We start from the raw sequence: 26,855 nt of genomic DNA, 5'->3' as shown, positions 1-26,855 counted from the left end.
GAGGAGGGGTCAAAGGGGGTAAAAGGGGGGACATCTTTAATACATTCAACAATAAAGATAATTTTTTTAAATTAGGAAGGAAGGAAGGACAAATAAAGCCCTGAGTAGAAGAAAGGAAACAATAAGAATCAGAGCAAAATTAAACAAAATAGAGTATTTAAAAAACTATTTAAAAAGCTGGTTCTTTGAAAAGATAAAAAAGTTTGACAAACTTTAACAAGGCTCATCAAGAAAAAAAGAAAGAAAAACCAAATAAATAATGTAAGAAATTAAAGAGGAGCAGTAACAACTGATACCACAGAAATACAAAGGATTGTATAAAAATATTATGAACAACTATACATCAATATATTGACCAATCTGGACAAACTGAATAGATTCCTAGAAACATACAGTCTTCCAAGGCTTAAGAAGAATGACAAAATTTGAATAGACTGATTACAACTCACGAAATTGAAGCAGTAATAAAAAAACTCCCAACAGCCCGGCCAGTGTGGCTCAGTGGATTGAGTGTCACCCCATGAACTGAGATTTCCTGGTTCAGTTTCCAGTCAGGGTACATGCCCAGGTTGCGGGCTTGATCCCCAGTAGTGGGCGTGCAGGAGGCAGCCAATCTATGTTTCTCACACTGATATTTCTATCTCTCTCCCTCTTCCTCTCTTTCTAAAAAAAATCAATAAAACATATATTTTTTAAAAGCTCCCAGCAAACAAAAGTCCTGGACTGGATGGCTTCACAGGCAAATTTTGCCAAACATTCAAGAAAATCTAACACCTATGCTTCTCAAACTCTCGCAAAAAATTCAAGAGGAAGAAAGACTCCCAAGCTCATTTTACGAGGCCAACATTACCCTAAATCCTAAATCAAATAAAGGCACAACAAAGAAAGAAAATTACAGGCCAATATCCCAAATTAACATAGACTTTAAAACCCTCAACAAAAAATTAACAAACTGGATTCAGCAATATATTAAAAAGATCGCATACCAATGAGTGAATGGATTTTTTTCTGGGGATGTGAAGATGTTATAACACCATATAAACAAAATAAAGGATAAAAATCACATGATCATATGAAAGATGCAGAAAAGGCATTTGATAAAATACAGTACCAATTTATGATTTAAAAAAACTCTCAGCAAACTGGAATGGGAGGCCATATAAGGCAAATCCACAGCCATCATACTCAACAGGCAAAAACTAAAAGCATTTCCCTTAAGATCAGGAACAAGCCAGGGATGTCCAATTTCACCACTTTTAAAATATAATACTGGATTTCCTATCCACAGCAATCACATAAGAAAGTGAAATAAAAGGCATCTAAATTGGAAAGGAAGATGTAAAACTGTCATATTTGGGGAAGAGATTAAGCAAATAATTCATATGGGTATATGTATAATTGATGGACACAGAGAGCAATGCAGTGAATGCCTGGGCGGGGATGGGAGCGGATTGGAGGGGCAAAGGGGGGAACATCTGTAAATAATTTCAACAATAAAAATATAAATAAATAAATAAATAAAAATTTTCAAAGTTAAAAAAATTGTAATATTTGCAGATGATATAATACTGTATATAGAGAACCTTAAAGATTCCACCAAAAAACTACCAAAATTTATAAATGAGGTCAACAAAGTAGCAGGATAAAAAATAAAAAAAAGATCCAGAAATCAGTTGCATTTTTATACACCAATAATGATTATCAGAATGGGAAACTAAAAAACAATCCCATTTACAATTGCATTTAAAAATACCTAGAAATAATGTAACCAAAAATGTAAAAGACTTGTTTTCAAAAAATTATAAGATACTGAAGAAAGAAATTGGAGATACTAATAATTGGAGGCATATATTGTGTTTATGAACAGAAAGAATTAACATCTTTGAAATGCCCATACTACCCAAAGCAATCTATATATTTAATGCAATTCCTATCAAAATATCAATGGCATATTTCTCAAAACTAGATAAAATATTCCAGAAATTTATATGACACCAATGAATACCGTGAATAGCCACAGCAATCTTGAGAAGGACAAAGGTGAAAAAATCATACTACCTGACATAAAACTATACTACAATGCCACAGTAATCAAAACAGCACGGTACTAGCATAAAAACAGACATATAGATAAATGGAACAGAACAGAGAGCTAAAAAATAAACTCGCACCTTTAAGATCAATTAATATTTTACCAAAAAAAGCAAGAATAGGTATAAAGAGATTCTATTCAATAAATAGTGTCAGAAAAATATGACAGATACATGCAATAAAAAATTGAAAGCAGACTACCTTCTTACACCATGCCCATGAATGAACTAAAAATGGATTAAAGGCTTAAATGTAAGACTCAAAACCATAAAAAATGTAGAAGAAAACATAGGCAGTAAAATCTCGGACATTTCTTGTAGCAATATTTTTGTTGATATATCTCCTCGGGCAAAGAAAAGAAAAGAAAAAGTAAATAAGTGGGATGACACCACACTAAAAAGTTTTTGCACAGCAAAGGAAACCCATCAACTACAGTAAATGAAAAGACAACCCACTGAATGAACATATTTTCCAATGATATATCTGATAAGGGGTTAATAGCCAAAATTTACAAGAAAGTTTTACAAGTAAAAACCTATGCTCGGCTGGTGTGGCTCAGTGGTTGAATGTCGATCCATGCACCAATAGGTCACTGGTCAGGGCACATGCCCAGGTTGTGGGCCAAATACCCAGTGTGTGGGGGGGGTGCGTGCAGGAAGCAGGCAACCAATGTTCTCTCTCATCGATGTTTCTATCTCTCTTTCCCCCTCTCTTCCTCTCTCTCTAAAATCAATAAAGAAAAAAAAATTTTTAAGTAAAAACCAAAAAAACAAACTATCCAAATAAAAAGTGGTCAAAGAATTTGAGAAATGCAAATAAAACCCACAGTGAGATATCACCTCAAGTCTGTCAGAATGGCTATCATCAACAAATCAAGAAACAAGTGTTGGCAAGGATGTGGAGAAAAGGGAATCCCCATACAATGTTGGCAGAAAGCAGATTGGTGCAGCCACTGTAGAAAGCATTATGGAGTTACCTCAAAAAAATAAAAATAGAACTACTTATGACCCAGTGATTCCATTTGTGGGAATATATGCAAAGAAACCCAAAACTAATTTAAAATAATATAGGTACCTCTATGTTCATTGCAGTATTATTTAAAATAGCCAAGATTTGGAAACAACCCAAGTGCCCTTCAGTAGATTAGAGGATAAAAAAAAAATTGTGGCTCCCAGCTGGTGTGGCTCAGTGGATTAAGTGTCAGCCCATGGACTGAGAGGTCCTGGTTTGATTCCTGGTCAGGCCACATGCCAGGGTTGCAGCTTGATCCTCAGTGGGGGGCATGCGGGAGGTGGCCAATAGATGTTTCTGTCTCACATTGACGTTTCTGTGTGTCTCTCCCTTTCTCTCTCTCTCCAAAAAAAAAAAAAAAAAAAAAAAAAAAAAAAAAATCAATCAATAAAAATAGTGCAGTGTAATTTGAAAAAAGTCACAAGAGAGTTACAGGGTTAGCAGGGACTTCAGATAGTCATTAGGCCTACTAGTGTGTTTCTAGGCAAGGCTCATTTCTGCCCTAGTGTTCAGAAGTTCTTTACAGGTCTAACTTTCAACCTTCTGGTTACAATAAAATCTAATGTTAATTTATGGATTCCACTGTCTTTGAGAATCCTGAGATATAAAAAAAATATTACAAGTGAGATTAATACTTAACATTTACAAAGCAATTTACTGCTGTATACTTTTACTTCAGCTAGCTCAAAATAAATCTGTAAGATGTTATTACACTAGCCTCATTTTATAAAATTAGACATTCATAGAAGTTGAGTTACTTACCAAAGGTAACAGAGTTATTAAATTATATATATATGTATATATTATAGAGTTATTAAATCTGGGTTGGAACTCCAACCCAGATCTCCTGTCCCTAAATCTTGTGCTTTATCCCATTATGCCCCACTGCAGAAAAATGAAGTAAAATTTAATCTTATTTTTCACTGTATTGATAAATTTAAGAGCTATCAGGAGAAAAGTGCTTTGGAATCATAGAACTCTAGAGTCAAAAGGGACCTTTAAATCATGCACTGTAGTAACATAATCTGAAAAGCTCAAATCCTGGTAACTAAAGTGATGCTATGAGGAAGGTTTTGAACTGAGTTGGGCTTACAAATGACAATCTACACTGGTATGGTTGAGTTCACTGATAAGACACAAAAAATGAAGATATTGAACTTTAAACACTAGAAAAAAGAGTAACTGAGCATCAAGTCTCTGATGAAGAAACTTAAGTAAGCAAATGAGGGAATTGTACATTGAAAAGTAAAAGAGAAGTGTAGGTTTTCTTAAGACTGTGGAATTTGAAGTCAGAGAGTTCAGAGAATCCTACTACTTACTAGTTAGATGACCTGGGATGTTATTTAACCTCTCTAAACTTCAGTTTCCTTCTCAATAAAATGGACATAAGCATGTCTGCATGATTGTGTTGATGTAAATATTAAAGGAAGCAATGTATACATAATATTTAGCTGGGTACCTGGCACAATAAATTATAATTTCTAATAATAATAACAAGCCCGGCCAGTGTGGCTCAGTGTTGAACTTTGACCCATGCATCAAGAAGTTCCTGGTTCAATTCCCGGTCAGGGCACATGCCCAAGTTGTGGGCCAAATCCCCAGAGGGGGCATGCAGGAGGCGGCCAATCAGTGTTCTCTCTCATTGATGTTTCCATCTCTCCCTCTCCCTTTCTTTCTCTCTAAAATTAATAAAGAAAAAAAAATAATAACAATATTATTGTCATTATTCCTATTATGGTAGAACATCATCTAAACCCCCACCTAAGTTGTTTAAAAAGTTTATTGTGAAAATATTTATTTTAATTAGATATATGTGTGTATGTGTGTGTGTATGCAGAAAATAACCTCTGACCTTAAGAACCACGCATAAGAATAAAAGGCAACTCAAGATTTGCTCTAATAATAATTTTTTGAGTCATCACAATGTGCTTGCTTACCACTGCCGCAGTTTAAATTCATTAACTCATTAGATTTTCACAACTTTACAAAATAAGTAGAATTAATATTTCTATTCTATACATTAATAAAATGAGCACAAGGAGAATAAAATAATTTACTAGGAAGTAGTACAGCCAGGATTTGAATTTAGACAGTTCAGCTCCAGAACTCATACTTTAAACTACTATTAGATCTACTATCTTCCCACCATTATGCTCTGTAGCTTCTATAGCTATCACCTCTGTCAAATTAGTAATAGCAAACTGGAGTTTTAAACAGCACAATATAAATTCTGTGTAGTTAATGATGAATTGCAACAATTAATTCCCATGAATTGAGAATTAAAAGAGGCTATATAAAGTGGCTACATAAATACTTATAGTTATACCTGAAAAAATAATGTAAAGCTTAAGGGTTTGTTGAAACTCATGCCTAGCTTACAGATTTTTAATGGAAAATACCTCAATTTCATTGGAATGGTAGTATAAATTGCAGATCAAGAAAAGAAGGGGATGAGAAATGGAGAAGCGTATAGTAAGTATATAGGAACTGTGATGATGAAAGACTTAGAAGCCCTCTGTGGAGCCCTTACTCAATGCCTTAAAGAAGGGGTGAGTTGGGTAAAAAGGCAAGGTACGTAGGAAAACTGATGAACCAAGAGAGAGCCTAGGGTCACTTTGGCCAACAGAGTTATCTGTGCTTTTTCTCTATCATAAATCTTGATAAGTTTCAATTTTTGTGATATAATCAAAAATGCAACTCAAAATATGTTGTGTTCTACCTCTTGGTAAGCCTCCTGGAAACTATCATCCTTTATTTTCCACTCACCTCAGTGTATTCCTGGGAAAGATGCTCAAAATATAAGCTTGCATGTAATTAATTCACTCTGGATATACAGTGCTGACCAATACAATTCACAACCACCTCTTACCTTTTTCTGCTGGGCTCAAAACAGTGACTGAAAAGAGAGAAAAATGTAAACATTAATGATATTTGAAAACATTTTATTTCTAATCAGTTTTCCATAGAATTATTTTTAAGCAAGTTTGTCAATGGTACTTTAGAAAATCATTGACCTACTGAGATAAGGGAAGGGAAGGATGGAATTTCATTCTTTGCTATCTTCTTTCATTTTAAACCATGAGTAATAAAGAATTTCTATTCATTCAACAAATATAGGTATAACCTGATATAAAATAAAATAGCAAATGGAAACACCAAAAACCGAAGAACTTAAAAGCTGATAAATGAGGAGATGATTATTCTTTTTCAGAAAGTATTCACTGTAGAACATCTTTAAATACCAAGCACCTCTTGTATCTTCAGAGGTAACATAGTGTGGAGGTTGCATGCAAGCTCTGAAGTAAAACTGTCTGGGTGAGAAACCCAGTCACACTATTTTTCAGCCCTGCACAAGATCCTTAACTTCCCTAACAGCACCTACCTCACAAGGTTGCTTGATATTTAAATGAGATGATGCTTAATGAATATTAATTATTATAATATTTGAACTAAGATTTCACAGAATATCAGAACTGAAAGGGAATTTAGGGATTATCTCATTTATCTGTGTTATTTTAAAGATGGGAAAAAAACAGCCCTGGCCGGTTTGGCTCAGCGGTGGAGCGTCAGCCTGCGGTCCAGGGAGGCCCGGGTTCGGTTCCCGCTAAAGGTATGTACCTCGGTTGCGGTTTGTCCCTGGCCCTGGTTGGGTCGTGTGGGTGTCAACCACTCTATGTGTCCCTTTCACCTCGATGTTTCTCTCTCTCTCTCTCCCTCCCCACTCTATCTGAACAAAAAATGGAAAAATGTCCTCAGGTGAGGAATAAAAAAAATAAAAATAAATAAATAAATAAAGATGGGAAAAAACGAACTAGAGTAATATGAAATGATTTGCTCAAGATCATAGAGCAAGTTAGTAGTAGAATAGTGACTAGGTTCCAGTCTTCAGGGCTTTTTCTATGTGTTGTGTCTACCTTTCCCAATCATTCCTTGCTGGCAAACTGTGATGTATACATATCTTTTGTTCAGAATGTCATTGGTATAATGTGAGGCCTACCTAAAGACTCACCAACAACCTCTGTGTGTGCTTGTACTAGATGCTAAGGTAAGGTGAAATTACAAAGCATGATTATCAATCATGAGAAACTATTAAATTAAGATAGTTTTTGTACACAGTCATAAACACTTAAGGACCAGAAAATAATGGGGTAACAAACAAACAAACAAACACAAAATTTAACTATATTCTAGGGGTTATTTCCTTAGGTTCTTCATTAGTCATACTTTCTCTTCATTTGCAAGTCTATTTTTGTTGAGCCTTTAAAATTTCTTAAATGATTATTTGTATGGACTCTGTCAAACCTATTCCATTTTGTACGTGCTAAAAATCTGACAACATAATGTCCTTTTTTTCAATATATGTACCTGAAGATTGACAGCAATTACTACTTTCTTAAGTTGAAAAATCCTATTTAAAAATGATGAAAAGAAACATATATACTACTCATACAATAAAAATAGATGCAAACATCCTCAGCAAAATATTAGCAAACTGAATTCAGCAATAGATTAAAATGATTATACATGATCAAGTGGGATTTATTCCTGGGATGCATAGATGGTAGAATACATGCAAATCAATAAACATGATACACCACATAAACAAAATGAAGCATAAAATCATATAATCATATCAATAGATGTAGAAAAGGCATTTTGTGAAATCCAGTACCCATTTATGTTTTTTATTTTTTTTAATCCTCACCTGAGGATATTTTTCTGTTTATCTTCAGATAGAGTGGGAGGGAGGGAGAGAGACAGAAACATCGATGTGCAAGAGACACATTGACTGGCTGCCTCCCGCACGACCCTGACCAGGGCCGGGATGAACCTCAACCGAGATACGAGACACGTGCCCTTGACCAGAATTGAACCCAGACTCATTGGTCCATGAGCCAATGCCCTAACCTGAGCAAAACCGGCCAGGGCTCCAGCACCCATTTATGATAAAAGCTCTTAGCAAAGTTGGATAAAGGAAATGTACCTAAACAAAATAAAGGGCATAAACCCACAGCTAACATCATCCTCAGTGAAAAAAAAAAACCAAAAGCATCTCCCTTAAGATCAGGAAAAAGACAGGGATGTCCACTTTCATTTCTTTTATTCAACATAGTACTAAAAGTCTTAGCTACAGCAATCAGACAAAAGGAAGAAATAAAAAGCATCAAAATTGAAAAGAAAGAGGTAGCCCTGGCCGGTTTGGCTCAGCAGTTAGAGCATTGGCCTGCAGTCCAGAGATACCCAGGTTCAGTTCCTGCTAAGGGCATGTACCTCAGTTGCAGTTTGTCCCCGGCCCTGGTTGGGTTGTGTAGGTGAGGGAGGCAACCACTTGATGTATCCCTTTCACACCAATGTTTCTCTCTCTTTCTCTCCCTCCCACTCTATCTGAACAAAAAATGGAAAAATGTCCTCAGGTGAGGATTAAAAAAATAAATAAATAAAATTGCTTACATTTAAAAAAAAAAAAAGAGGTAAAACTCTCATTATTTGCAGATGGCATGATATTATATAGAGAGAACCCGAAACATTCCACCAAAAAACTACCAGAACTACTCTAGTACACTGCTGGTGGGAATGCAGACTGGTGCAGCCACTATGGAAAACAATATGTTGTTTCCTCAAAAAATTAAAAATTGAACTGCCATTTGACCCAGTGATCCCACTTCTAGGAATATATCCTAAGAAGCCTGAAACACCAATCAGAAAGAATATATGTACCCCTATGTTCATAGCAGCACTATTTATAATCGCTAAGATCTGGAAACAGCCCAAGTGTCCATCAATAGATGAGTGGATAAAAAAGCTGTGGTACATGTACACAGTGGAGTACTATGCAGCTGTAAGAAAGAAAGATCTCTTATCCTTTGAGACAACATGGAGGGACCTGGAGAGTGTTATTCTAAGCGAAATAAGCCAATTAGAGAAAGACAAATACCATATAATCTCACTTATTTGTGGAATATAATGGACAATATAAGCTGATGAATAAAATAGACCCAGAGACATAGAAAGAAGTAGGGTTCAGGCTGACAAAGTAAATAATCAGAAATATGTTGCATTTTTATACACCAATCAATAATGAACTATCAGAAAAAGAAACTAAGAACACAATCTCATTAACAACTGCATCAAAAAACAAACACATAAAAACCAACCTGGGTAATATATTTAACCAAGCAGATAAAAAAACCTGTATTTGGAAAATTACAAGACACTAAAGAAAGAAATTAATTACGATACAAATAAATGTAGGGATACACCACAGTCATGTATAGAAAGTATTAATATCACTAAAATACCCAAAGCAATCAATCTATAGATTGAACGTAATTGCCATAAAAATACCAATGGTGGTTTTCAGAGAATTGGAGGAAATAATCCAAAAATTTGTATGAAAACAGAAAAGACCCTGAATAGCAGCAGTGATCTTGAAAAACAATAAAGTTGGAGGTATCTCACGACCTGTTATCAAATTATACTACAAGATTATAGTAACCAAAACATCCTGGCACTGACATAAAAACAAACACATAGATCCATGGAACAAAACAGAGAGCCCAGAAAAATACCCATGCTTGTATGGTCAATTAATCTATAACAAATGAAGCAAGAACATATAATGGGGTAAAGACAGGCTAGTCAATAAATGGTGTTCAAAAAATAAGACAGCAACATGCAAAAAAAATGAAACTGTATACAACCATATACAAGAATAAACTGATGAACAACTATATGGCAACAAATTGGACACACTAAAAGAAATGGATAAATTCCTAGAAACAGTCTTCCAACACTGAATCATGAAGAATCAAAGAATCTGAATAGATAGATTACCACAAATGAAATCGAAGCAGTAATTAAAAAAAACTCCCAGTAGAGCCTGTTTCAGAGGAGGGCTGAAGATGGCTGAAGCCTAAGGAAGTTCTGTCTGCTTGCTCCTAGCCAGGACTGGACTTGAGGCTAAACTGCAGAACATTGGACTTCAAAAACCACCTGAAAATAGCTGATTGGAAATACTGCGGCTGGGAAGGTACAGCGTTGCAGCTCCTGCCCCCTGTGGTGGGGCTGGGGGGAACATTCAGCCCCACACAAGAGATCCCCAAAGGAGAGCAACAGAAAACGGAAGGGGAGCCCACATAGCATCGGAGAGTGAGAATGAGAGGTGATTCAGCCCACCAGGGGGACTCAGACAGCACTATCCCAGATTGAAGGTGAGTGGTTGGTGCCAACACCAGCCTGGGAAGATTGCCGACTGTGGTAGCTAGGAAGGGCTACAAAGCAGAATTGCGGACCAGAGAAGGGATCTGAGAGGATCACCCCCCTCTGAATCTGAGGGGCCAATTGTTCACTGAAAGAACTTGGACAGAGGCTAGGCAGAGTGCCTGGAGAAAGAGGCATGATCCTCCCCACCTCCAGCAAGGAGGTGCCCCTCTCCTCACCTCTGGGCTGGAAATCGGCACACCAGCAGCTGGTCCCGGCAGCACTGGGGATCAGGACTTCTGAACAGATGGGAGACTGGCCAGAAGCCCTGCCCAGCGAGAGCCAGCCTTGGTGAAAAATTAGACAGCCAAGCAGAGTGGGGTTTTTTTGTCTCCTCTTTTTTTCTATCTTGCCCTGGTTGGGGTGGTGGTGACCAGGGGGTGCCAGGAACCCAGGCAAAGCTGAGGTGTTGGAAGGAGAGAAAGTGACTGCCTACTCCTCCTACAAGCTACAGGCACCACCCCCAATGCAAATCTGTTTAAACCACCATGATCAGACGTGATACCCTGCAGAGCCCAGTGCCTTGAGTGAAGAGAAAGCAGCCCAGAACAAGTACATTAAAGGGAGAGCATGAAGCAGACCCAGACTCTAGGCTAGGGAAACCCTGCCCACCAGGCTGTCTAGGATCCCACCCTGCAGGGCTTCAGGCAAGAGGCCCAGGGCCAGGCGGGGAAAGGGATGCACATTACCTGTACCAGAGAACTGCCCAAGAGGGCAGGTACTTACACACCAAAGGGTCAGATCCAAAAACATCAGAGCAAAATCCAGTGAGATCCAAGGTTTTTGTTGTGGTGGTGGGTACTTTTTTATTTTAAAATTATTTTTTTCTTGTTTTCTTTTCCCAATTTTTACTTTCCTATTCTATATTTTCTTTAGCATTATTATTTTCTGAAATTATTTCATTCATTATTTTGTACCTTTTGTTATACTTACCCTATCTCTAGTCTCTGTCTTCTTTGCTTTCATTGTGTATGTGTGTTTTCTGTTTGTTTATCTTTTAATGTTTTTATTGAGGCTACTGCTTTTATTATTCCTATTGCTGATATTTTTTTCAGGTTCTTTTTGGTTTGGTCTGGTTTTGCCTTGCATTGTTTGCTTTCATATTCCTTCCCCCCTTCTTCTAATTATTTAGGTCTTGCACCTTCTATTATTATTTTCATGTGTGTGTGTGTGTGTGTTGTCTTTTAATATTTTTGTTGAAGCTGTTGCTTTTATTATTGTTGCTATTTTTTTCAGGTTCTTTTTGGTCTCATCTGGTTTTGCCTTGTTTTGTTCCATCAGCACCTATATAACAGTTGGCAAGACAGGGTCGGTATTGAGACTGACAGTGAACAATCCTGAGGGATGAGCACACCCACAAACAGACAACAGCAATCAAGACCCAAATTCAATAGTACAGCCCACATAACCCATACAAGGGTCATTCTTAGAACACCCAGCTCAGAAGATCAAGGGGACTATTCCACTGGGTCCCACAGGAAGGCAATGATGACCAACCAGACTGGCAGCATTGGAACAGAGTGAGCTTCCCATGGCAAACATCTGGAAATGTTGTAGAGGATATGTGGACATTGCTTAGGCAGGGAATTTGACTTTAAAGTCCTTCTCATTCCTAAAATCTGTAAGGAGTCAATAAGTCCAAGGGAAAATATGTTCTTGAAAAATTATCTGTTGTAAGTTATATACTTGTTAGAAAAAAAAAGAGGGCCTTTATTCTAAAACATTGTGGCACTCAGTAGTTTCTCCTGTCCTTTATTTTTTCTAATATTGCCCTTTGTGTTATTAAGGTAAGAGATGAAGAACACTTCAGTTATATTTAAAATGAAAAATCATAGTCATACTAAACTCTCACAAAATGAATCTTGTAGCATGACTCTCTTGGACATTGTTTTTTATTCTCAAAATGGATACTGTTAGTCACCAAAAAATATCAGAATAGGAAAATCCACGTTTTCGTCCATTCCCCAAAGCTATGATTGAAGGGGCAACAACTGTGAGAATCAACTTTTGAAGAACTGTGGAATCTAGTAAAAAATGTACAATATTCAGGAGGGAAGACTTGGTGAAGAAAGGAGCTGCTGCCTTTTTATAAGAGAATGCTACAGTATTTTAAATTGCTTGTCTACTATCCTCCACACCTACAATCTGGAGAGTCTGTGAGAATGGCCTCATGCAGGTGACCAATGCCAGAGGAAGCAATATGGAATACAATGATCAAATTGTGGTTGTGAGTCTGGACTCCCTGGTGGTTCCCTCAAAGACCAACACAAAGGCTTCCCTGTGTTTTGTCTATCAGATAATTCTCAGGCTTGGGGTACCTTCTTGGTTAGCTTTTGCTGAAAGCATTTATAAGCAGAGTTATTGACCACAGTGGCCCTCATGAAGCACAGAACATTTGGGAAGTAAGACATTGAGTATAAGGTTGGTAGGGGAATAAGTGTTTAAAAGCTACCATGTGTGAGAAGGGTGCACCCACAGAAAGGGTGGGATGCATGGTCAGAAAAGGCCTGAGAGCACTCTAAGCTTTCACCTCTAACTGGCTTGCAGGCACTGCAAGCAGGGGATGAACACAAAGGCAGTCTTAAACAGCCTGCAAGAAGTTGAAGGAGTACCCTCAACACAGAGCTAATCTGCAAAGTCTGAGAGAGTATACTTTTTCTTTCTTTCTATTTCTTATATTTAAAATGAAAAGTCATGGTCATACTAAACTCTCACAAAATGATTCTTGTAGCTTGACTCTCTTGCTACAGACATTTATTTTTTTTATTGTTTTTACTTTTTTAATCCTCACCCAAGGACATTTTTGCATTTATCTTCAGACAGAACAGGAGGGAAAGAGGGAGGAAGAGAGAGAGAGGAACATTGATGTGAGAGAGAAACATAGAGCGGTTGCCACCCACACGACCCCAACCTGGCTGGGGACAAACTGCAACTAAGGTACACGCCCTCAGTGGGAACCGAATCCGGGTCTCTCCAGTCCGTGGGCTGATGCTCCAATTGCTGAGCCAAACTGGCCAGTGCTACAGACATTTGTTAAATCTTTATCAAATGAGTAACTGAACAGAAGTTTAAGGAACAGAGACTTTGAGACCACACATAACAGAGAATAGTCTTTAATATAGAAAAATCACTAAACAAGCAAACAACAACAACTCACAACAGGTAGCACAAACACCCCCCGGGGAGAGGGAAAATCTGATTTCTATTTACATAGGTAAATATACAAGCCAGTAGTAGTGTATATTTGGTTTTCTACTCTTCTTTTGTTCACCATATGATTTATAAAACAGTAATGATAAGTCTATGTTAACAGGCACACAATGTATAAACATGTAATTCATGACAATAACAACATAAAGTGGGAAATGGAGCTGTAAAAAAGCAAGGTTTTGTATACTATTAAACTAAGGCACTATTAATTCAAATTTTATTACTATAAAGTTAACATGTTAATTGTAATACATAGGATAAGCAATACAAAAAATCTAAAAAATAGCCCAGTCAGTGTGACATGCCCAGGTTGTGGGCCAAAGCCCTAGTGGGGGGCATGCAGGAGGCGGCCGATCAATGTCCTCTCTCATCGATGTTTCTATCTCTCTCTCCCTCTCTCTCACTAGAATCAATAAAGAAAACAAAATTTTAAAAAAAGAATAAGAAGTGCAATCCAAAAAAAAACCACAACAACCTAAAAATGTATATTAAAAAGGAAAGGAAAGCAAAATAGATACACTAAAAATAAAATAATCAAATAAAATTTCAATAAAATAATGAGATATCACTACACACATAATAGAATGTCAAAACTCCAAAATACTGAAAATACCAAGTGATGACAAGTATATGGAGTAATAGAAAGTCTCATTCACTTCTGATAGGAATGCAACATGGTATAGCCACTTTGAAAGACAAGTTTTCAAAGAAATCCGTGTAAATAGTAACCAAAAGAGAGCTAGGGTGGCTATGATAAGACATAATAGACTTAAAGTTAAAACTTGATAGAAGAGATAATGGAAGATATGATATATTGATAAAGGGGCTAATTCATCAAGATGACATAACAATTATAAATATATATATGCCTAACAACAAAGTCCTAAAATACAGGAAGAGAACTTTGACATTACTGAAGGGGGATGTAAACAATATTAAAATATTAGCTGGAGACTTCAATACTCACTCACAACAATGGATATAACTACTAGACAGAAGATCAATAAGAAAATAGAGGACTTGGCCCTGGATGGTTTGGCTCAGCCGTTAGAGCATCGGCCTGTGGACCAGAGAGTCCCGGGTTCGGTTCCCACTAAGGGCATGTACCTCGGTTGCAATTTGTCCTGGGCCCTGGTTGGGGTCGTGTGGGTGGCAACCAGTCGATGTGTCTCTCTCACATCCATATTTCTCTTTCTCTCTTCCTCCCTCTCTCCCTCCTGCTCTATCTGTAGATAAATGCAAAAATGTCCTCAGATGTGGATAGAAAAAATATAGAGAGAGAGGACTTGAACAACACAATCAACCATTTAGACCTAACATACATATGTAGAACGCTGAACCCAATAACAGAAGAATACATATTTTTCTCAAATACACATGTAACATTATCCAGTATAGGCCAATGTTAGACCACAAAACAAATCTCAATATATTTAAATGACTGAAATCAGCCTGGCTGGTGTGGCTCAGTGGACTGAGCATCGTTGCATGGACTGAGAGGACCGGGTTCAGTTCCCGGTCAGGGCACATGCCATGTTGCAGGCTCAAAACCCAGTTGGGGGCGTGCGGGGGCAGCCAATCAATGTTCTCTCTCATCGATGTTTCTATCTCTCTTTCTCCCTTCCTCTCTCTCTAAAATAAATAAAGAAAAATAAATTGAATAATAATAAATAATTAAAATAAAAGACTGAAATCATGCAAAGTATCTTCTTTTCCATTAAGCCAATGTAATTAAACTAGAAATGAATAACAATGAAAACTACAAAATTCAGAATTATGGGGAAATTAAACAACATATTCTTAGGCAATCAGTGGATTGAAGAATAAATTACAAGTGAAATTAGAAAATACTTATAGATGAATTAAAAACAAAAACACAATATACCACATCCTATACTACACCATGAAAACAGAACTCAAAGGAAAATTTATATCTGTAAATGCCAGCATTATTTAAGATTACATATCTCAAATCAATGATGTTACTTTATACCTTAGGAAGTAAAACAAAAGAGCAAAATGAACTCAAAGCGAGCCAAAGAGAATGATATAACAAAGAAGAGCATGGGAAAAAAATAACACATAAACAATAGGATCAACAAAATTGAAATCTGGAACCTTGAAAAGATTAACTAGACTGAACAAAAAGAAAGAGAAATAATAAAATTACTAATATCAGAAATGTAAGTGGAGATATTAATAGAAATCTTGCATAAAGAGAAAGGATAAACTAGGAACAAGTGTACGCTAACATTCAGATAATCTAGATGAAATGGACAAATTCTTAGAAAAACAGAAGCCACCATTACTGACTCAAGAAGAAAAAATTTGAGCAGACTTTTAAGTAAAAAGATTGAATGAATAATCAAAAACCTCCCAACAAAGTAAAGCTAAGACCAAATGGATTCACTGGTGAGTTGTACCAAATATTGAAATAGAATGACACTAATCCTTTTAAATCTCTTACAAAAATTTGAAGATGAAAGAATACCTTCTTAAGCGAAATAAGCCAGTCAGAGAAAGACAAGTGTCATATGATCTCACTTATATGTGGAATGCAATGAACAAAATAAACTGGTGAACAAAATAGATCCAGAAACACAGAAACAGGGAACAGACTGATGAATCTCAGAAGGGGGGTGGCAGGAAGAGATTAACCAAAGAACTTATATGCATATATGCCTAACCCATGGATACAGACAACAGTGCAGTGAAGGCCTGGTGGGGGTAGAAGTGGGGTGCAGGGGGTCAAGGTGGGAAAAGGGGGGGCATCTGTAATACTTTCAACAATAAAGACAAATTTTTTAAAAAAGAATACTTTCTAACTCATTATATGAAGCCTGCATTATCCTGACACTCAAGCTCAATAAAGACATCACAATAAATGAAAATGACATACAAATATCTGTTATGAATATAAGTGCAAAAACTATTCAATTACTAGCAAACAAAATTCAGCACCATATTAAAGTATTACATATCATGATGAAGGGAGATGAATCCAAGAAATGTAAGAGTGGTTCAACATATGAAAACCAATAATGTAATGCACTACATTAATAGAATAAAGGAAAACCTACACAGTCATCTCAATTGATGTTAGCAAAGCATTTGACAATATTATACACACACTTTCATAGAAAATTATCAAAAAATTAGAAATAGAAGAAAAGTTCCACAACTTAATAAAGGGCATTAATGGAAAAATTAGAAATAAATAAAATTATCTTTATTTTCAGATGATGTGATCCATGTACAAATAATTCAAAAGAATCCACAAAAAAGCCTGGCCGGTGTCGCTCCATGGTTGAGGGTCGACCCATGCACCAAGAGGTTGCTGGTTCGATTCCCAGTCAGGGCACATGCCAGGTTGTGGGCCCGATCCCCAGTGGGGGGCATGCAGGAGGCGGCCAGTCGATGTTCTCTCTCATTGATGTTTCTATCTTTCTCTCCCTCTAAAATCAATAAAGAAAAAATATTTTATAAAAAGAATCTACGAAATAACCTGTTAGACCTAATGAATAAATTAATCAAATTTGGAGAACACAGGATCAACAACCCATATAAGTTTTATTTCTATGCACAAGCATAGAAAAAGCATAACAAGAAATTAAAAAAACTATTCCATTTGTAATAGCATCAAGAAAAGTAAAATACTTAGGAATAAATGTAACCAAAGAGGCTCAAGACTTACACAATTAAAATTCTAAAATATTGCTGAAAGCAATTAAAGACCTAAATAAATGGAAAGATATCTCATGTTTATGGGTTATGAAAACTTGATATTGTTAAGATGATCATTCTCTCCAAAAGAATATGCAAAGTAAGTGCAATCAAAATTCCACCAACCATTTTGCAGAAGTGGAAAAGCTGATCTTAAAATTCATAACCTCTATGATGTCTGTAATAAAAATGGAAAACAAAAAGTATTGGTGAGGATATGGAGAAATTAGAACCCTCCTGCATTACAGGTAGGAATATCAAATTGTGCAACTATAGTGGAAGTTATTTTTTAGGTTCCTTAAGAAGTTAAATATAGAATACAGCCTAGCAATTTCCACCTGTCTCCTTGGTATTTATTCCAAAAAATTGAAAACAAGTATTCAAACAAATACTTGTACAAATACTTGTTTATAGCAGCACTCTTCAGAATAGACAAAAGGTGGAAACAATCCAAATGTCCATTAAGTAATAGATGGATTAAGTGTGGTATGTACATAAAATGGGTTATTAGCCATAAAAATGAATGAAGTACTGTTATATACTGCAATGAGAATGGACCTCAAAAATACTATGCTAATTGAAATAATCCAGACACAAATGAACACATACAGTTGTGAGTATGTGAAACAGAGTTTATTCTTGTATTTTTATCTATTAATTATTGTATTATTTTTCACATGAATGCCTGTAAACCTACTTTTGACACACCTTGTATTGTATTATGCCATTTATGTGAAACATGTAGAATAGGTAAATCCATAGTGACGAAACACAGATTAGTGACTGGTAGAGACTGGGGAAAGGAGAAAATGGGGAATGCCTATTTAGTGACAATGAGGTTTCCTTTTGGAGTGATGAAATGTCTTAGAACTAGATATTAATTACGGTGTACAGTACTGTGAATGTACTAAAGGTCACTGAATTGAACACTTTAAAAATAGTTAACTTTGTCCTGGCTGGGTTGCTCAGTGGTTAGAGTATCGGCTGGCCGACCAAATGGTCTCTGATTCAATTCCCAGTCAAGAGCACATACCTGGGTTGCAGGTTCAATCCCTGACCCTAGGTGAGGTTGTGCGGGAGGCAGCCAATCGATGTGTCTCTCTCACATCAATGTTTCTCTCTCTTCCCTTCCCTCCCTTCCACTCTATCTAAGAATTAATTGAGAAATATTCTCGGGTGAGGATTAACAACAATGACAAAAAAAGAGAGAGAGAGAGAGAGAACGTGTAACTAAATAAATAAAAATAATTTTAGGATATGTGAATTTTACCTAAAAACTGGATACTTTTTAGTTGTATTGCTTAGATATCAAGCAGCCTTGACATCCAATTCTCCATTAATTTACTAAACATGTGACTTGAGCAAAATTTGATTTAACATTTCTGAAAGCCAGGTCTCTAATTTGTTAAAGATTGTAAAATGAAGATGAAAGGATGGATTGGTAGAGCCAGAATTGGAAGTAAAGGCTAACTTACTCTTCTGATTTTGAAATAATAGTAACTGGCGCAAAATGTTAAGAAAACATTGTTCAGGCCAAATAACATACATTTAGCCTGTGAGTCATAGTTTTGACCTCTGTATTAGTTGAGAGGAGGCAAAGAGTTAAGATACTGTGGTGGTTAAAACATGGACTGTGGAGCCTACTGCCTGGGTTGCCGTCCAAGCCTGGCTATTTACTAGCTCTGTAACCTTAGGCAAGCTTCTTACTGTATGTGTCTCTGTTGGCTTTTCTTTAACATGGGAATAATGATAGTATGTACCTCATAAGGTTAGTATGAGGATTAAGAGAGAGTGAGATGGAGGGAGGGAGAGAGAGGTGTATTTGGTCATTTAAAAACAGTGTCTGACATGTAACAAGTGCTTTGCAAATATGTTTAAGAAAACAAAATAAATAAGCTCTACATTTTCTTTCAGATTTCAATATTGTATGCTTTAATAAGAACTTTTGGAAAGGTGGTTATTTGCACTGATTCTAACTTGGTCTTTACCTCATTTTCCTCATCTGTGCCTCAGTTTGCACATGTATACAATGGGGATAGTAATGGTATCTGCTTTGTATGGTTATTGTGAGAACTAAAGGAATCAATATAGAGTTAATATATCTACAGCACCTAGAAGATTGTCTAGCACAGATTAAGCCCTATCTAAGTGTTAGTCATAATCATTATAAATTTTTTAAATGTTGCTTGGCAAAGCTCACATAGTTCAGTATTGAAAAACTCCAAAATATGTTTAATAGTATTTACAATATGGCATTGAACTTAGATGTAAAGTCCATACTATAATGATGGGCTGAACTCTTAGCCCTTCAGTCAATCCTTCAAAAAAGCAAGGTGGTAAGGTCTAGGAATAGAAAAATTTCCAGTCACTGTATGGCCCACTTAATATACCTCAATACCAGATTTAGATCAAAAGAAAACCAAAGCCAAAATCTGCATCTATGGAGGCAACTAACTGAATTTAATTTTAATAAGTCTTTCTGCATTTTCCACAATAAGTCTAAAAAGGTGAGGAAAGTTCAAACTCTGACGCACAGAACTGAGTACAAGAAAATTCTATATTGAAAAAGGGGGTTATTTTTCTGCCTCCTAAGTTAATCCTAGTGTACTTGAAATAGACTATGTAAGAGAAGAAAGTTACAAGTAGAGTCAGTCCTGGGTTGGAAAAAGCAGGACCCTAACTATAATTTTTAATGTGATAAGAATCTGGTATGAAGAAATAAAACAGTCTTGGAGGGACTTGGGAGATGACGTCCAACATAACAAGTAGGAGTCTTAATGTGAGGGTACTGGAAATATACTGGGAGCTCACACTGAATGAATAAGGAACATTATAGGACATAAGTTTAAGGGTCCGTGAATTGGGATTCTAGTATTTAAGTGACAATAATAATTAGTGCAATCTCTGAGAAGATGTGGAAATTCTTCAATAAGAGAGAATAGGGGTAAGAGGAAATTTCAATGTGAGGAAAGCAGTTGTGTTGTGAGGAGACATGATATAATATGAAAAGTCCACTGTGAATTGATAAGGACACCTGTGATAAAGATAGGGGACTTGGTGTTAACTAAGTAGGGAAAACACAGGATAAGATCTTGGAATTTATGTCTAGAAATATTGTGGCATTCTGAGTTTATAAGAATAGAATATACTGTGGGAACATTTTATAGATAAGGAGGAGACGGAATGCTCCCTAGTCTGAAAAGACAGAGTACAAGAAGAGTCCTCAAATTTATAAAATGTGTGGTCTAATGAAGAAGAGGCAAGAAATTAGGCTCCCACTGAAAGGGGCAGGAAATATTAGAAACTCCAGAGGGAACAGGTGGTGTTTTTCTTATTTGAGAAGACAGGGTACAAGTGCAATACTAGTGGGAAGCAAGAGAAATAAGAAGAAAAAAACTCAGAGAAAGAGTGGCAAAACGTGGGGCTAACAGTAGAAGAAGACTGCAGGGGGTGGGAGTAGATGTTAAAAAAGATAAAAGGGGGATCATCATTAGAAAAGTAGTGGCCCTTGGAAGGGGTATGAGAAGTATTGTTGGAACCCTGTGGGAGAGTAAAGAGGACACTGTAGTGTGAGAAGACAATGCGCAAGGCAGGACCCTAGTGTGATAAAACGCAGGGTGACTAGTATGAGATGTTGAAAATAATGTGGAGCCTCCATGGGAAGTACTAAATGCTCCTCAAAGCAGAAAGGCAAGAGACTAAAGGGAACCCCAGTGTGATAAAGTCAGAGGCTCTAGTGTGAGGGGACACGGCAAGATACATTATAGGACTCCCATTCCATTGGAGAAGATGAAATATGGTGAAGCTCACAGGGAGAGAATGGAAGGCTTACCACTTTGTGGGATAGAACAAGGTATGCTGGGGGGGGGGTCCCAAGTTGGAGAAGATATGAAGCTCTTCAGTTAGTGAGATAATATGAAAAAAGGATTAAGCCTCATGTTGGAAAAAGAAGAGCCTAGTAAGAGAACACAGAAAATATTTTGAAATTCCTAGTTAGAGAGTGTGGGGAAATGTGGGGTTCCTAGTTGAAAGCATTGGTGGGTTTTGTAATGTAAGTGGACAGTTTAAGGATACAGGATATGCTGTTTCCTCATTGTGGTAGGGCGGGAGCCCCCAGAATGAGAATACAAGGCACAAGTGTTTGTTCTGTAATAGAAAAGGGAGCCCTAGTGGGGAGAACATGGAATTCCTTGTGGGTAAGGCCAGGAAATGTAAGAAACCCTAGGTGAGAAGCTATGGAGACAAGGTGGGATCTTTGGGGGGCGGGGTAGGGGAAGAAATATTGTGGCAAGAGGTCGGAGGTGGGGAGCTCTTCAGGCAGATAAAGAAAAAAAACCCCGCAGTGTGAGGGCTGAGAGCACAGGGAACACCAGTGAAGGGTAGGGCAGGCGATTATGCTGGAGCATAATTCCCTACCTTAGGTGCCCAGCTCCACTTACCCAGGCAGAGCTCAAAGACGTAGGCATAGTAAGACCAAAGCACGACGAGGACGATAACGAGCACTGGCACCCAGGAAAGTACCCGGCGGCAGCACCGCAGCCCCTCGGACAGAGCCATCTTCCAGCCCCGCCGCATCTTCAGCTCGAAGATCGACCGAGCAGGCCTGATGGCGCTGGGTCGGAACTGCTGGGGCCGCAGCTGGGAGGCAGGAAGGCGCGTTGTGCGGCGCTCCACTGCCTACCCTGGCGGGAACCTTCTCACGGAGCCGTTACCACCTGTGGGGCTGTGGGGCAGAGTTCGCCCCGGCTGGCACAATAGGCATGAGTCATGGCGAACAGCACTGGCCGGGGAGTGGAAGTGATCCCTAGGGCAGTCGAGGCTGGGCAGCTCAGAGCGAGCACAGGCCCTCCCCTTCCTCCTCTCCCACCCACTTGCTCAGCGCTAGTTGAGGCTAGAAACTGTAGAGCAGAAGAAATATGGGTCTGCCCATCTGCTCTTGCTGCACTGCGTCCACGCTTATCCCCTCTGTTTCTCAGTCTGTTTCTCTTTGCACACGACCCCCTCCCGCATACATGAGCACGCATAAACGCAGTGTGAAAGATGCACCTTAGCATCTCATGACTTAAAGGTCACTCAGCTTCATCCTCCCACTGCTTCTTGAACAATATGCTTAGTACGTAATGCTGCAGTCGCTGCTTGGGTAAGTCCGTTGGCTGGACACTTCCTCCTTCCAACTCTTCTTCCCTTCCTCCTGAGTTAACGTAGTCAATTTGAAGAATAAGTAAACATACTGATATAGGAAAAGCAAAGGGGAGGCGGGGAGACATTAAATCTGTGAGGGGTCAAGAAAAGCTACAAAGGTAGTTTTAAGCTGAGCTTTAGTCAGAGGAAACAGCATTTGCAAAGGCACAGAGTAATGAAAACCCAGTGTTCTAGGAACAGGTGATAAGGCTTGAGAAGAGGGTGTGTGAAGAGGAGAGGCTGACTGTGAGACTGAGAATATAGTCTAAGGGCAGGGTTTGAAGGTCATTATATGCCCAGACAGGGTGTGTGGACATTGTCCTATGAAACAGATTATGAACAGCCATTGAAGTTTTTAGGACAATAGAATTACATTATCACTGATGTATCTTTGTAAAAGAACTGGCGGAATTTCGGAGAGAAGGATGGCCTGGGAGTAGAGAGACCAATTAGGGAAGCAATTTAATTCAACAAATGGTTTTGGACTGGTTGTTTTGTATTAGGCCAAATTTAGAATAAAAGAATGAAAAAATAGGCCCTATCCCCAAGAAGCTCATGTTCTTATCAGTGCAATATGTGTTCAATAACACAAGTCTAAGTGCTATAATAGAAGTATAGCAAACTTTTGACATTTATGGATTTGATACTCACTGTTTAATGATTTTCAAAGGTCTATGACATGAAGACATGTGTGATTTTGCTGATGAGACCCATGATCGATTCACATTCTATATGACTGCAATGTGGGAGCAAGAATTTCAAGAAGGTTGCTCTCTGTTCTTTATTCATGGTTATATATGCAGTAAATGTGTGGAAAGGAGAAGAGCTTTGTTGTGTTTTTTTTTTTTTTTAATATTAAATTACTTAATGGTTGTAGTACTAAAATAATAATATAATGAAATGTAGACTAACTGTAGTTTTAATAGCTCAATTAATTATTTGCATCCTAAAGTTCTCACATGGATAATTAAATATGATGTTATATTCAGCTTTATCAAGATATAATTGACAATTAAAAATGGTATATTGCCAGGCTGGTGTGGTTCAGTGGATTGAGTGTTGTCCCATGAACTGAGAGGTCTTGGTTTGATTCTCCCTCAGGGCACATGCTGGGGGTCACAGGCTCCATCCCCAGTAGGGGGCATGCAAGAGGCAGCCAATTGATGTAGCTCTCTTACACCAATGTTTCTCTCTCCCTCTCTCTCTAAAAAAGTCAATAAAAACATATTTTAAATAATAAAATAAAAACTGTATGTATTTAAGGTGCATAGCATGATGGTTTGCTATACATATACATTGTATATTTGAAATGATTACCACAATCAAGCTAGTTAACACATCCATCACCTCACATAGTTACCATTTTTGACAATTTTTATTCAGATATATTTGACATGCAACATTGTGTAATTTTAACATTAGGACATGTTGATTTGAGACACTTATAATTGTAATTGTTGTTGTAGCAGTAAGTAAAACCTCTCTTATATCATGTAATTATAATTTGTTTTAAGAGTTAGAAACAATTAAGATCTAGCCCAGCTGGTGTGGCTCTGTGGTTGAGTGTTGACCTATGCACCAAGAGGTTGGGATTCAATTCCTAGTCAGGGCACATGCCCATGTTGCAAGCTCGATCCCTAGTGCGGGGCATGCAGGAGGCAGCCAATTGAAGTTTCTCTCTTATTGATGTTTCTCTCTCTCTCTCCCTTTCTCTCTGTCTAAAAATCAATAAAAACAGTCCAGCTGGTGTGGTTCAGTGGTTGAATGTCGACCCTGCACCAACAGGTCACCAGTTCTATTCCCAGTCAGGACACATGCCCAGGTTGTGGGCCAAATCCCTGGTGTGGAGAATGCAGGAGGCGGCCAATCCATGTTCTCTCTCATTGATGTTTCTATCTCTCTGCTCCTCACTTCCTCTCTCTCTCAAATCAGTAAAGGAAAAAAATCAATAAAAATGTATTTTAAAAAAGATCTAGCCTCTTAGCAAGTGTAATATTTATAGTACAGTTTTGTTGTTTATAATCACTGTACTGTGTATTAGATTTCCAGGACTTATTTATCTACTAGTTGCAAGTATGTACCCTTATTATTTTTTTTTTTATCCTCATCCGAGGACATTTTTGCATTTATCTTCAGATAGAGCAGGAGGGAGAGAGGGAGGAAGAGAGACATCGATGTGAGAGAGACACATCGACTGGTTGCCACCTACACAACCCCAACGGGGGGCCAGGGACAAACTGCAACTGAGGTACATGCCCCTAGCGGGAACCAAACCCGGAACTCTCTAGTCCACAGGCTGACGCTCTAACTGCTGAGCCAAACCAGCCAGGGCGCAAGTATGCACCCTTAAACAACATCTTTCTTTCTCATTCTGTCAATCCCTAACCCCTAGTAACCACCATCTTACTCTCTGCTCTTAAGATGTCAGGGTTAGTGGGCTGGGGAAGGGGCGGAGAGGGGTGGGGGTTGGAGGGACTGGGGGTGGGCTCATAAAATAAGTAAAATAATAATAATAAATAAATAAAAACAAAACAAAACAAAAAAGTAAGATGTCAGGGTTATGCCCTGGCCAGTTTGGCTCCGCAGTTAGAGCATCAGCCTGCAGACTGAAGGGTCTTGGGTTCAATTCCAAGTCAAGGGCACGTACCTGGGTTGCACTTTTGTCCCTGGTCCTGGTTGGGGTCATGCAGGAGGCAACCAATCGATGTGTTTGTCTCACATTGATGTTTCTCTCTCCCTCCCACTCTATCTAAAAATATCAGTGGAAAAATATACTCCAGTGAGGATTAACAAAACAAAACAAAAAAGATTTCAGGGTTTTTTTCCCCTCTAACAGTTTTCAGTCTGTTTTCTGAATCTATGAGTCTGTTTGTGTTTATTTTTTTCATTAGATTTCACATATAAGTGAAATCATATGGTATGTCTTTGACTAGCTTATTTATTTTATTTTTTTATTTCTTAGAGAGAGGAAGGGAGGGAGAAACATTGATGTGAGAGTGAAAAAACAACCGGTTGCCTCCTGCATGCCCCCTACCAGGGATCGAGCCTGCAACCCAGGCATGTGCCCTAACCAGGAACTGAACTGACAACCTTTCCCTGAACTGTTGCACTGGACAACAACCAACCAACTGAGCCACACCAGCATACCCACCAGAGCACAGACAGGCTTATTTCAGTTATCAAAATACTCTCCAGGTCGATGAAGAGATTAAGCCAAAAAAAGCACAAAAAATCAAACTCATAGAGCCCTGGCTAGTTTGTCTCAGCAGTTAAGAGCGTTTGCCTATGGACCAAAGGGTCTCAGGTTCGATTCCCAGTCAACGGCACATAAATGGGTTGCAGATTTGATCCTTGGCCCTGGTCTGGGCCATGTGGGAGGCAACCAATCAATGTGTCTCTCTCACATCGCTATTTCTCTCTCTCTCTGTCTCCCTGTCCCTTCCTTCTACTCTTTCTAAAAATAATTCAAAAATATACTTAAGGATTAACCTAAATAAATAAATAAATAAAGGCAGTTGCCAAAACAAAAAAACCAAGAACCAAACACTTATAGATACAAAGAACAGGATGGTAATTACCAAAAGGAAGAGGGGCCCTGGCCAGTGTGATTCAGTTGGTTGAGTGTCATCCCGTGCACTGAAAGGTTGCCGGTTCCATTCCTGGTCCAGGCTGCATGCAGAAGGCAGCCGACAGATGTTTCTCTCTCTCTCCATCTCCCTTTCTCTCTCCCTAAAAATCAATAAAAATATCTTTTTTTTTTTAAAGAAAAGGGGGTGGGGGAGGTGAGGGAGGTGAAAGAGGGTAAAGCAAGTATAAATGGTAAAAAAAAAGACTTGATTTTTGGTGATGAACACACAATACAATATACAGATGATATAGAATTATACAATTGAATTGTATATAATTTTATTAACCAATCTCACCCCAATATGTTTAATAAAATGTTTACAAAATATTGTGATTGCTTTTAGATTCCACATATAAGAGATATCATATATTATTTGTCTTTCTCTGTTCTGACTTATCAACCTTAGCATTGTGTGATCAAGTTACATATGTTTTTTCAAATGGCATAATTTCATTCTATTGTGCACTCACAACCAGAATTCTAGTCTCCTTCTGTCACCATGTATTTGACTACTTTACCTTCTTCACCCTCCCCCCATACCCATTCCCTTCTGGTAACTACCATTATGTTATCTGTATCCATTCATTTGTGTATTGTTTGTTTTGCTTGTTCTTTTGTTGCTTTTTGTTTTATATCCCATGTAAGAGTAAAATCATATAGTTCTTGTCCTTTTCTATCTGACTTACTGTAGTATAATGCTCTCAAGATTCTTCCATGTTGATGAAAATGGCAATATTTAATCTTTTTAAAA

The 26,855-nt window shown here is 37.8% G+C and overlaps 1 protein-coding gene across 3 annotated transcripts in view; it reads right to left on the bottom strand.

Moving 5' to 3' along the window:
- ZDHHC15 (zinc finger DHHC-type palmitoyltransferase 15) overlaps window positions 1–21,880 on the bottom strand; it is a 95,682-nt gene extending 73,802 nt beyond the window's left edge. Inside the window, exons 1-2 of one of the 3 annotated variants that reach the window (XM_036270745.1) lie at window positions 21,735–21,880; window positions 5,972–5,998 (exon numbers count right to left, since the gene is read on the bottom strand). In XM_036270745.1, the coding sequence (XP_036126638.1) occupies window positions 5,972–5,998; window positions 21,735–21,870 (163 nt within the window). In that variant the 5' untranslated portion in view covers window positions 21,871–21,880. The remainder of the gene's footprint in view (window positions 1–5,971; window positions 5,999–21,734) is intronic. The other 2 variants (XM_036270746.1, XM_036270748.1) reach the window with 2 other exon arrangements.
- Between the last annotated feature and the right edge of the window lie 4,975 nt (window positions 21,881–26,855).

Source organism: Molossus molossus, unplaced genomic scaffold (assembly GCF_014108415.1).
Source record: "Molossus molossus isolate mMolMol1 unplaced genomic scaffold, mMolMol1.p scaffold_m16_p_2, whole genome shotgun sequence".
NCBI classification, from domain to species: Eukaryota; Metazoa; Chordata; class Mammalia; order Chiroptera; family Molossidae; genus Molossus; species Molossus molossus.
This window is presented reverse-complemented; position numbering and strand designations above follow the sequence as displayed.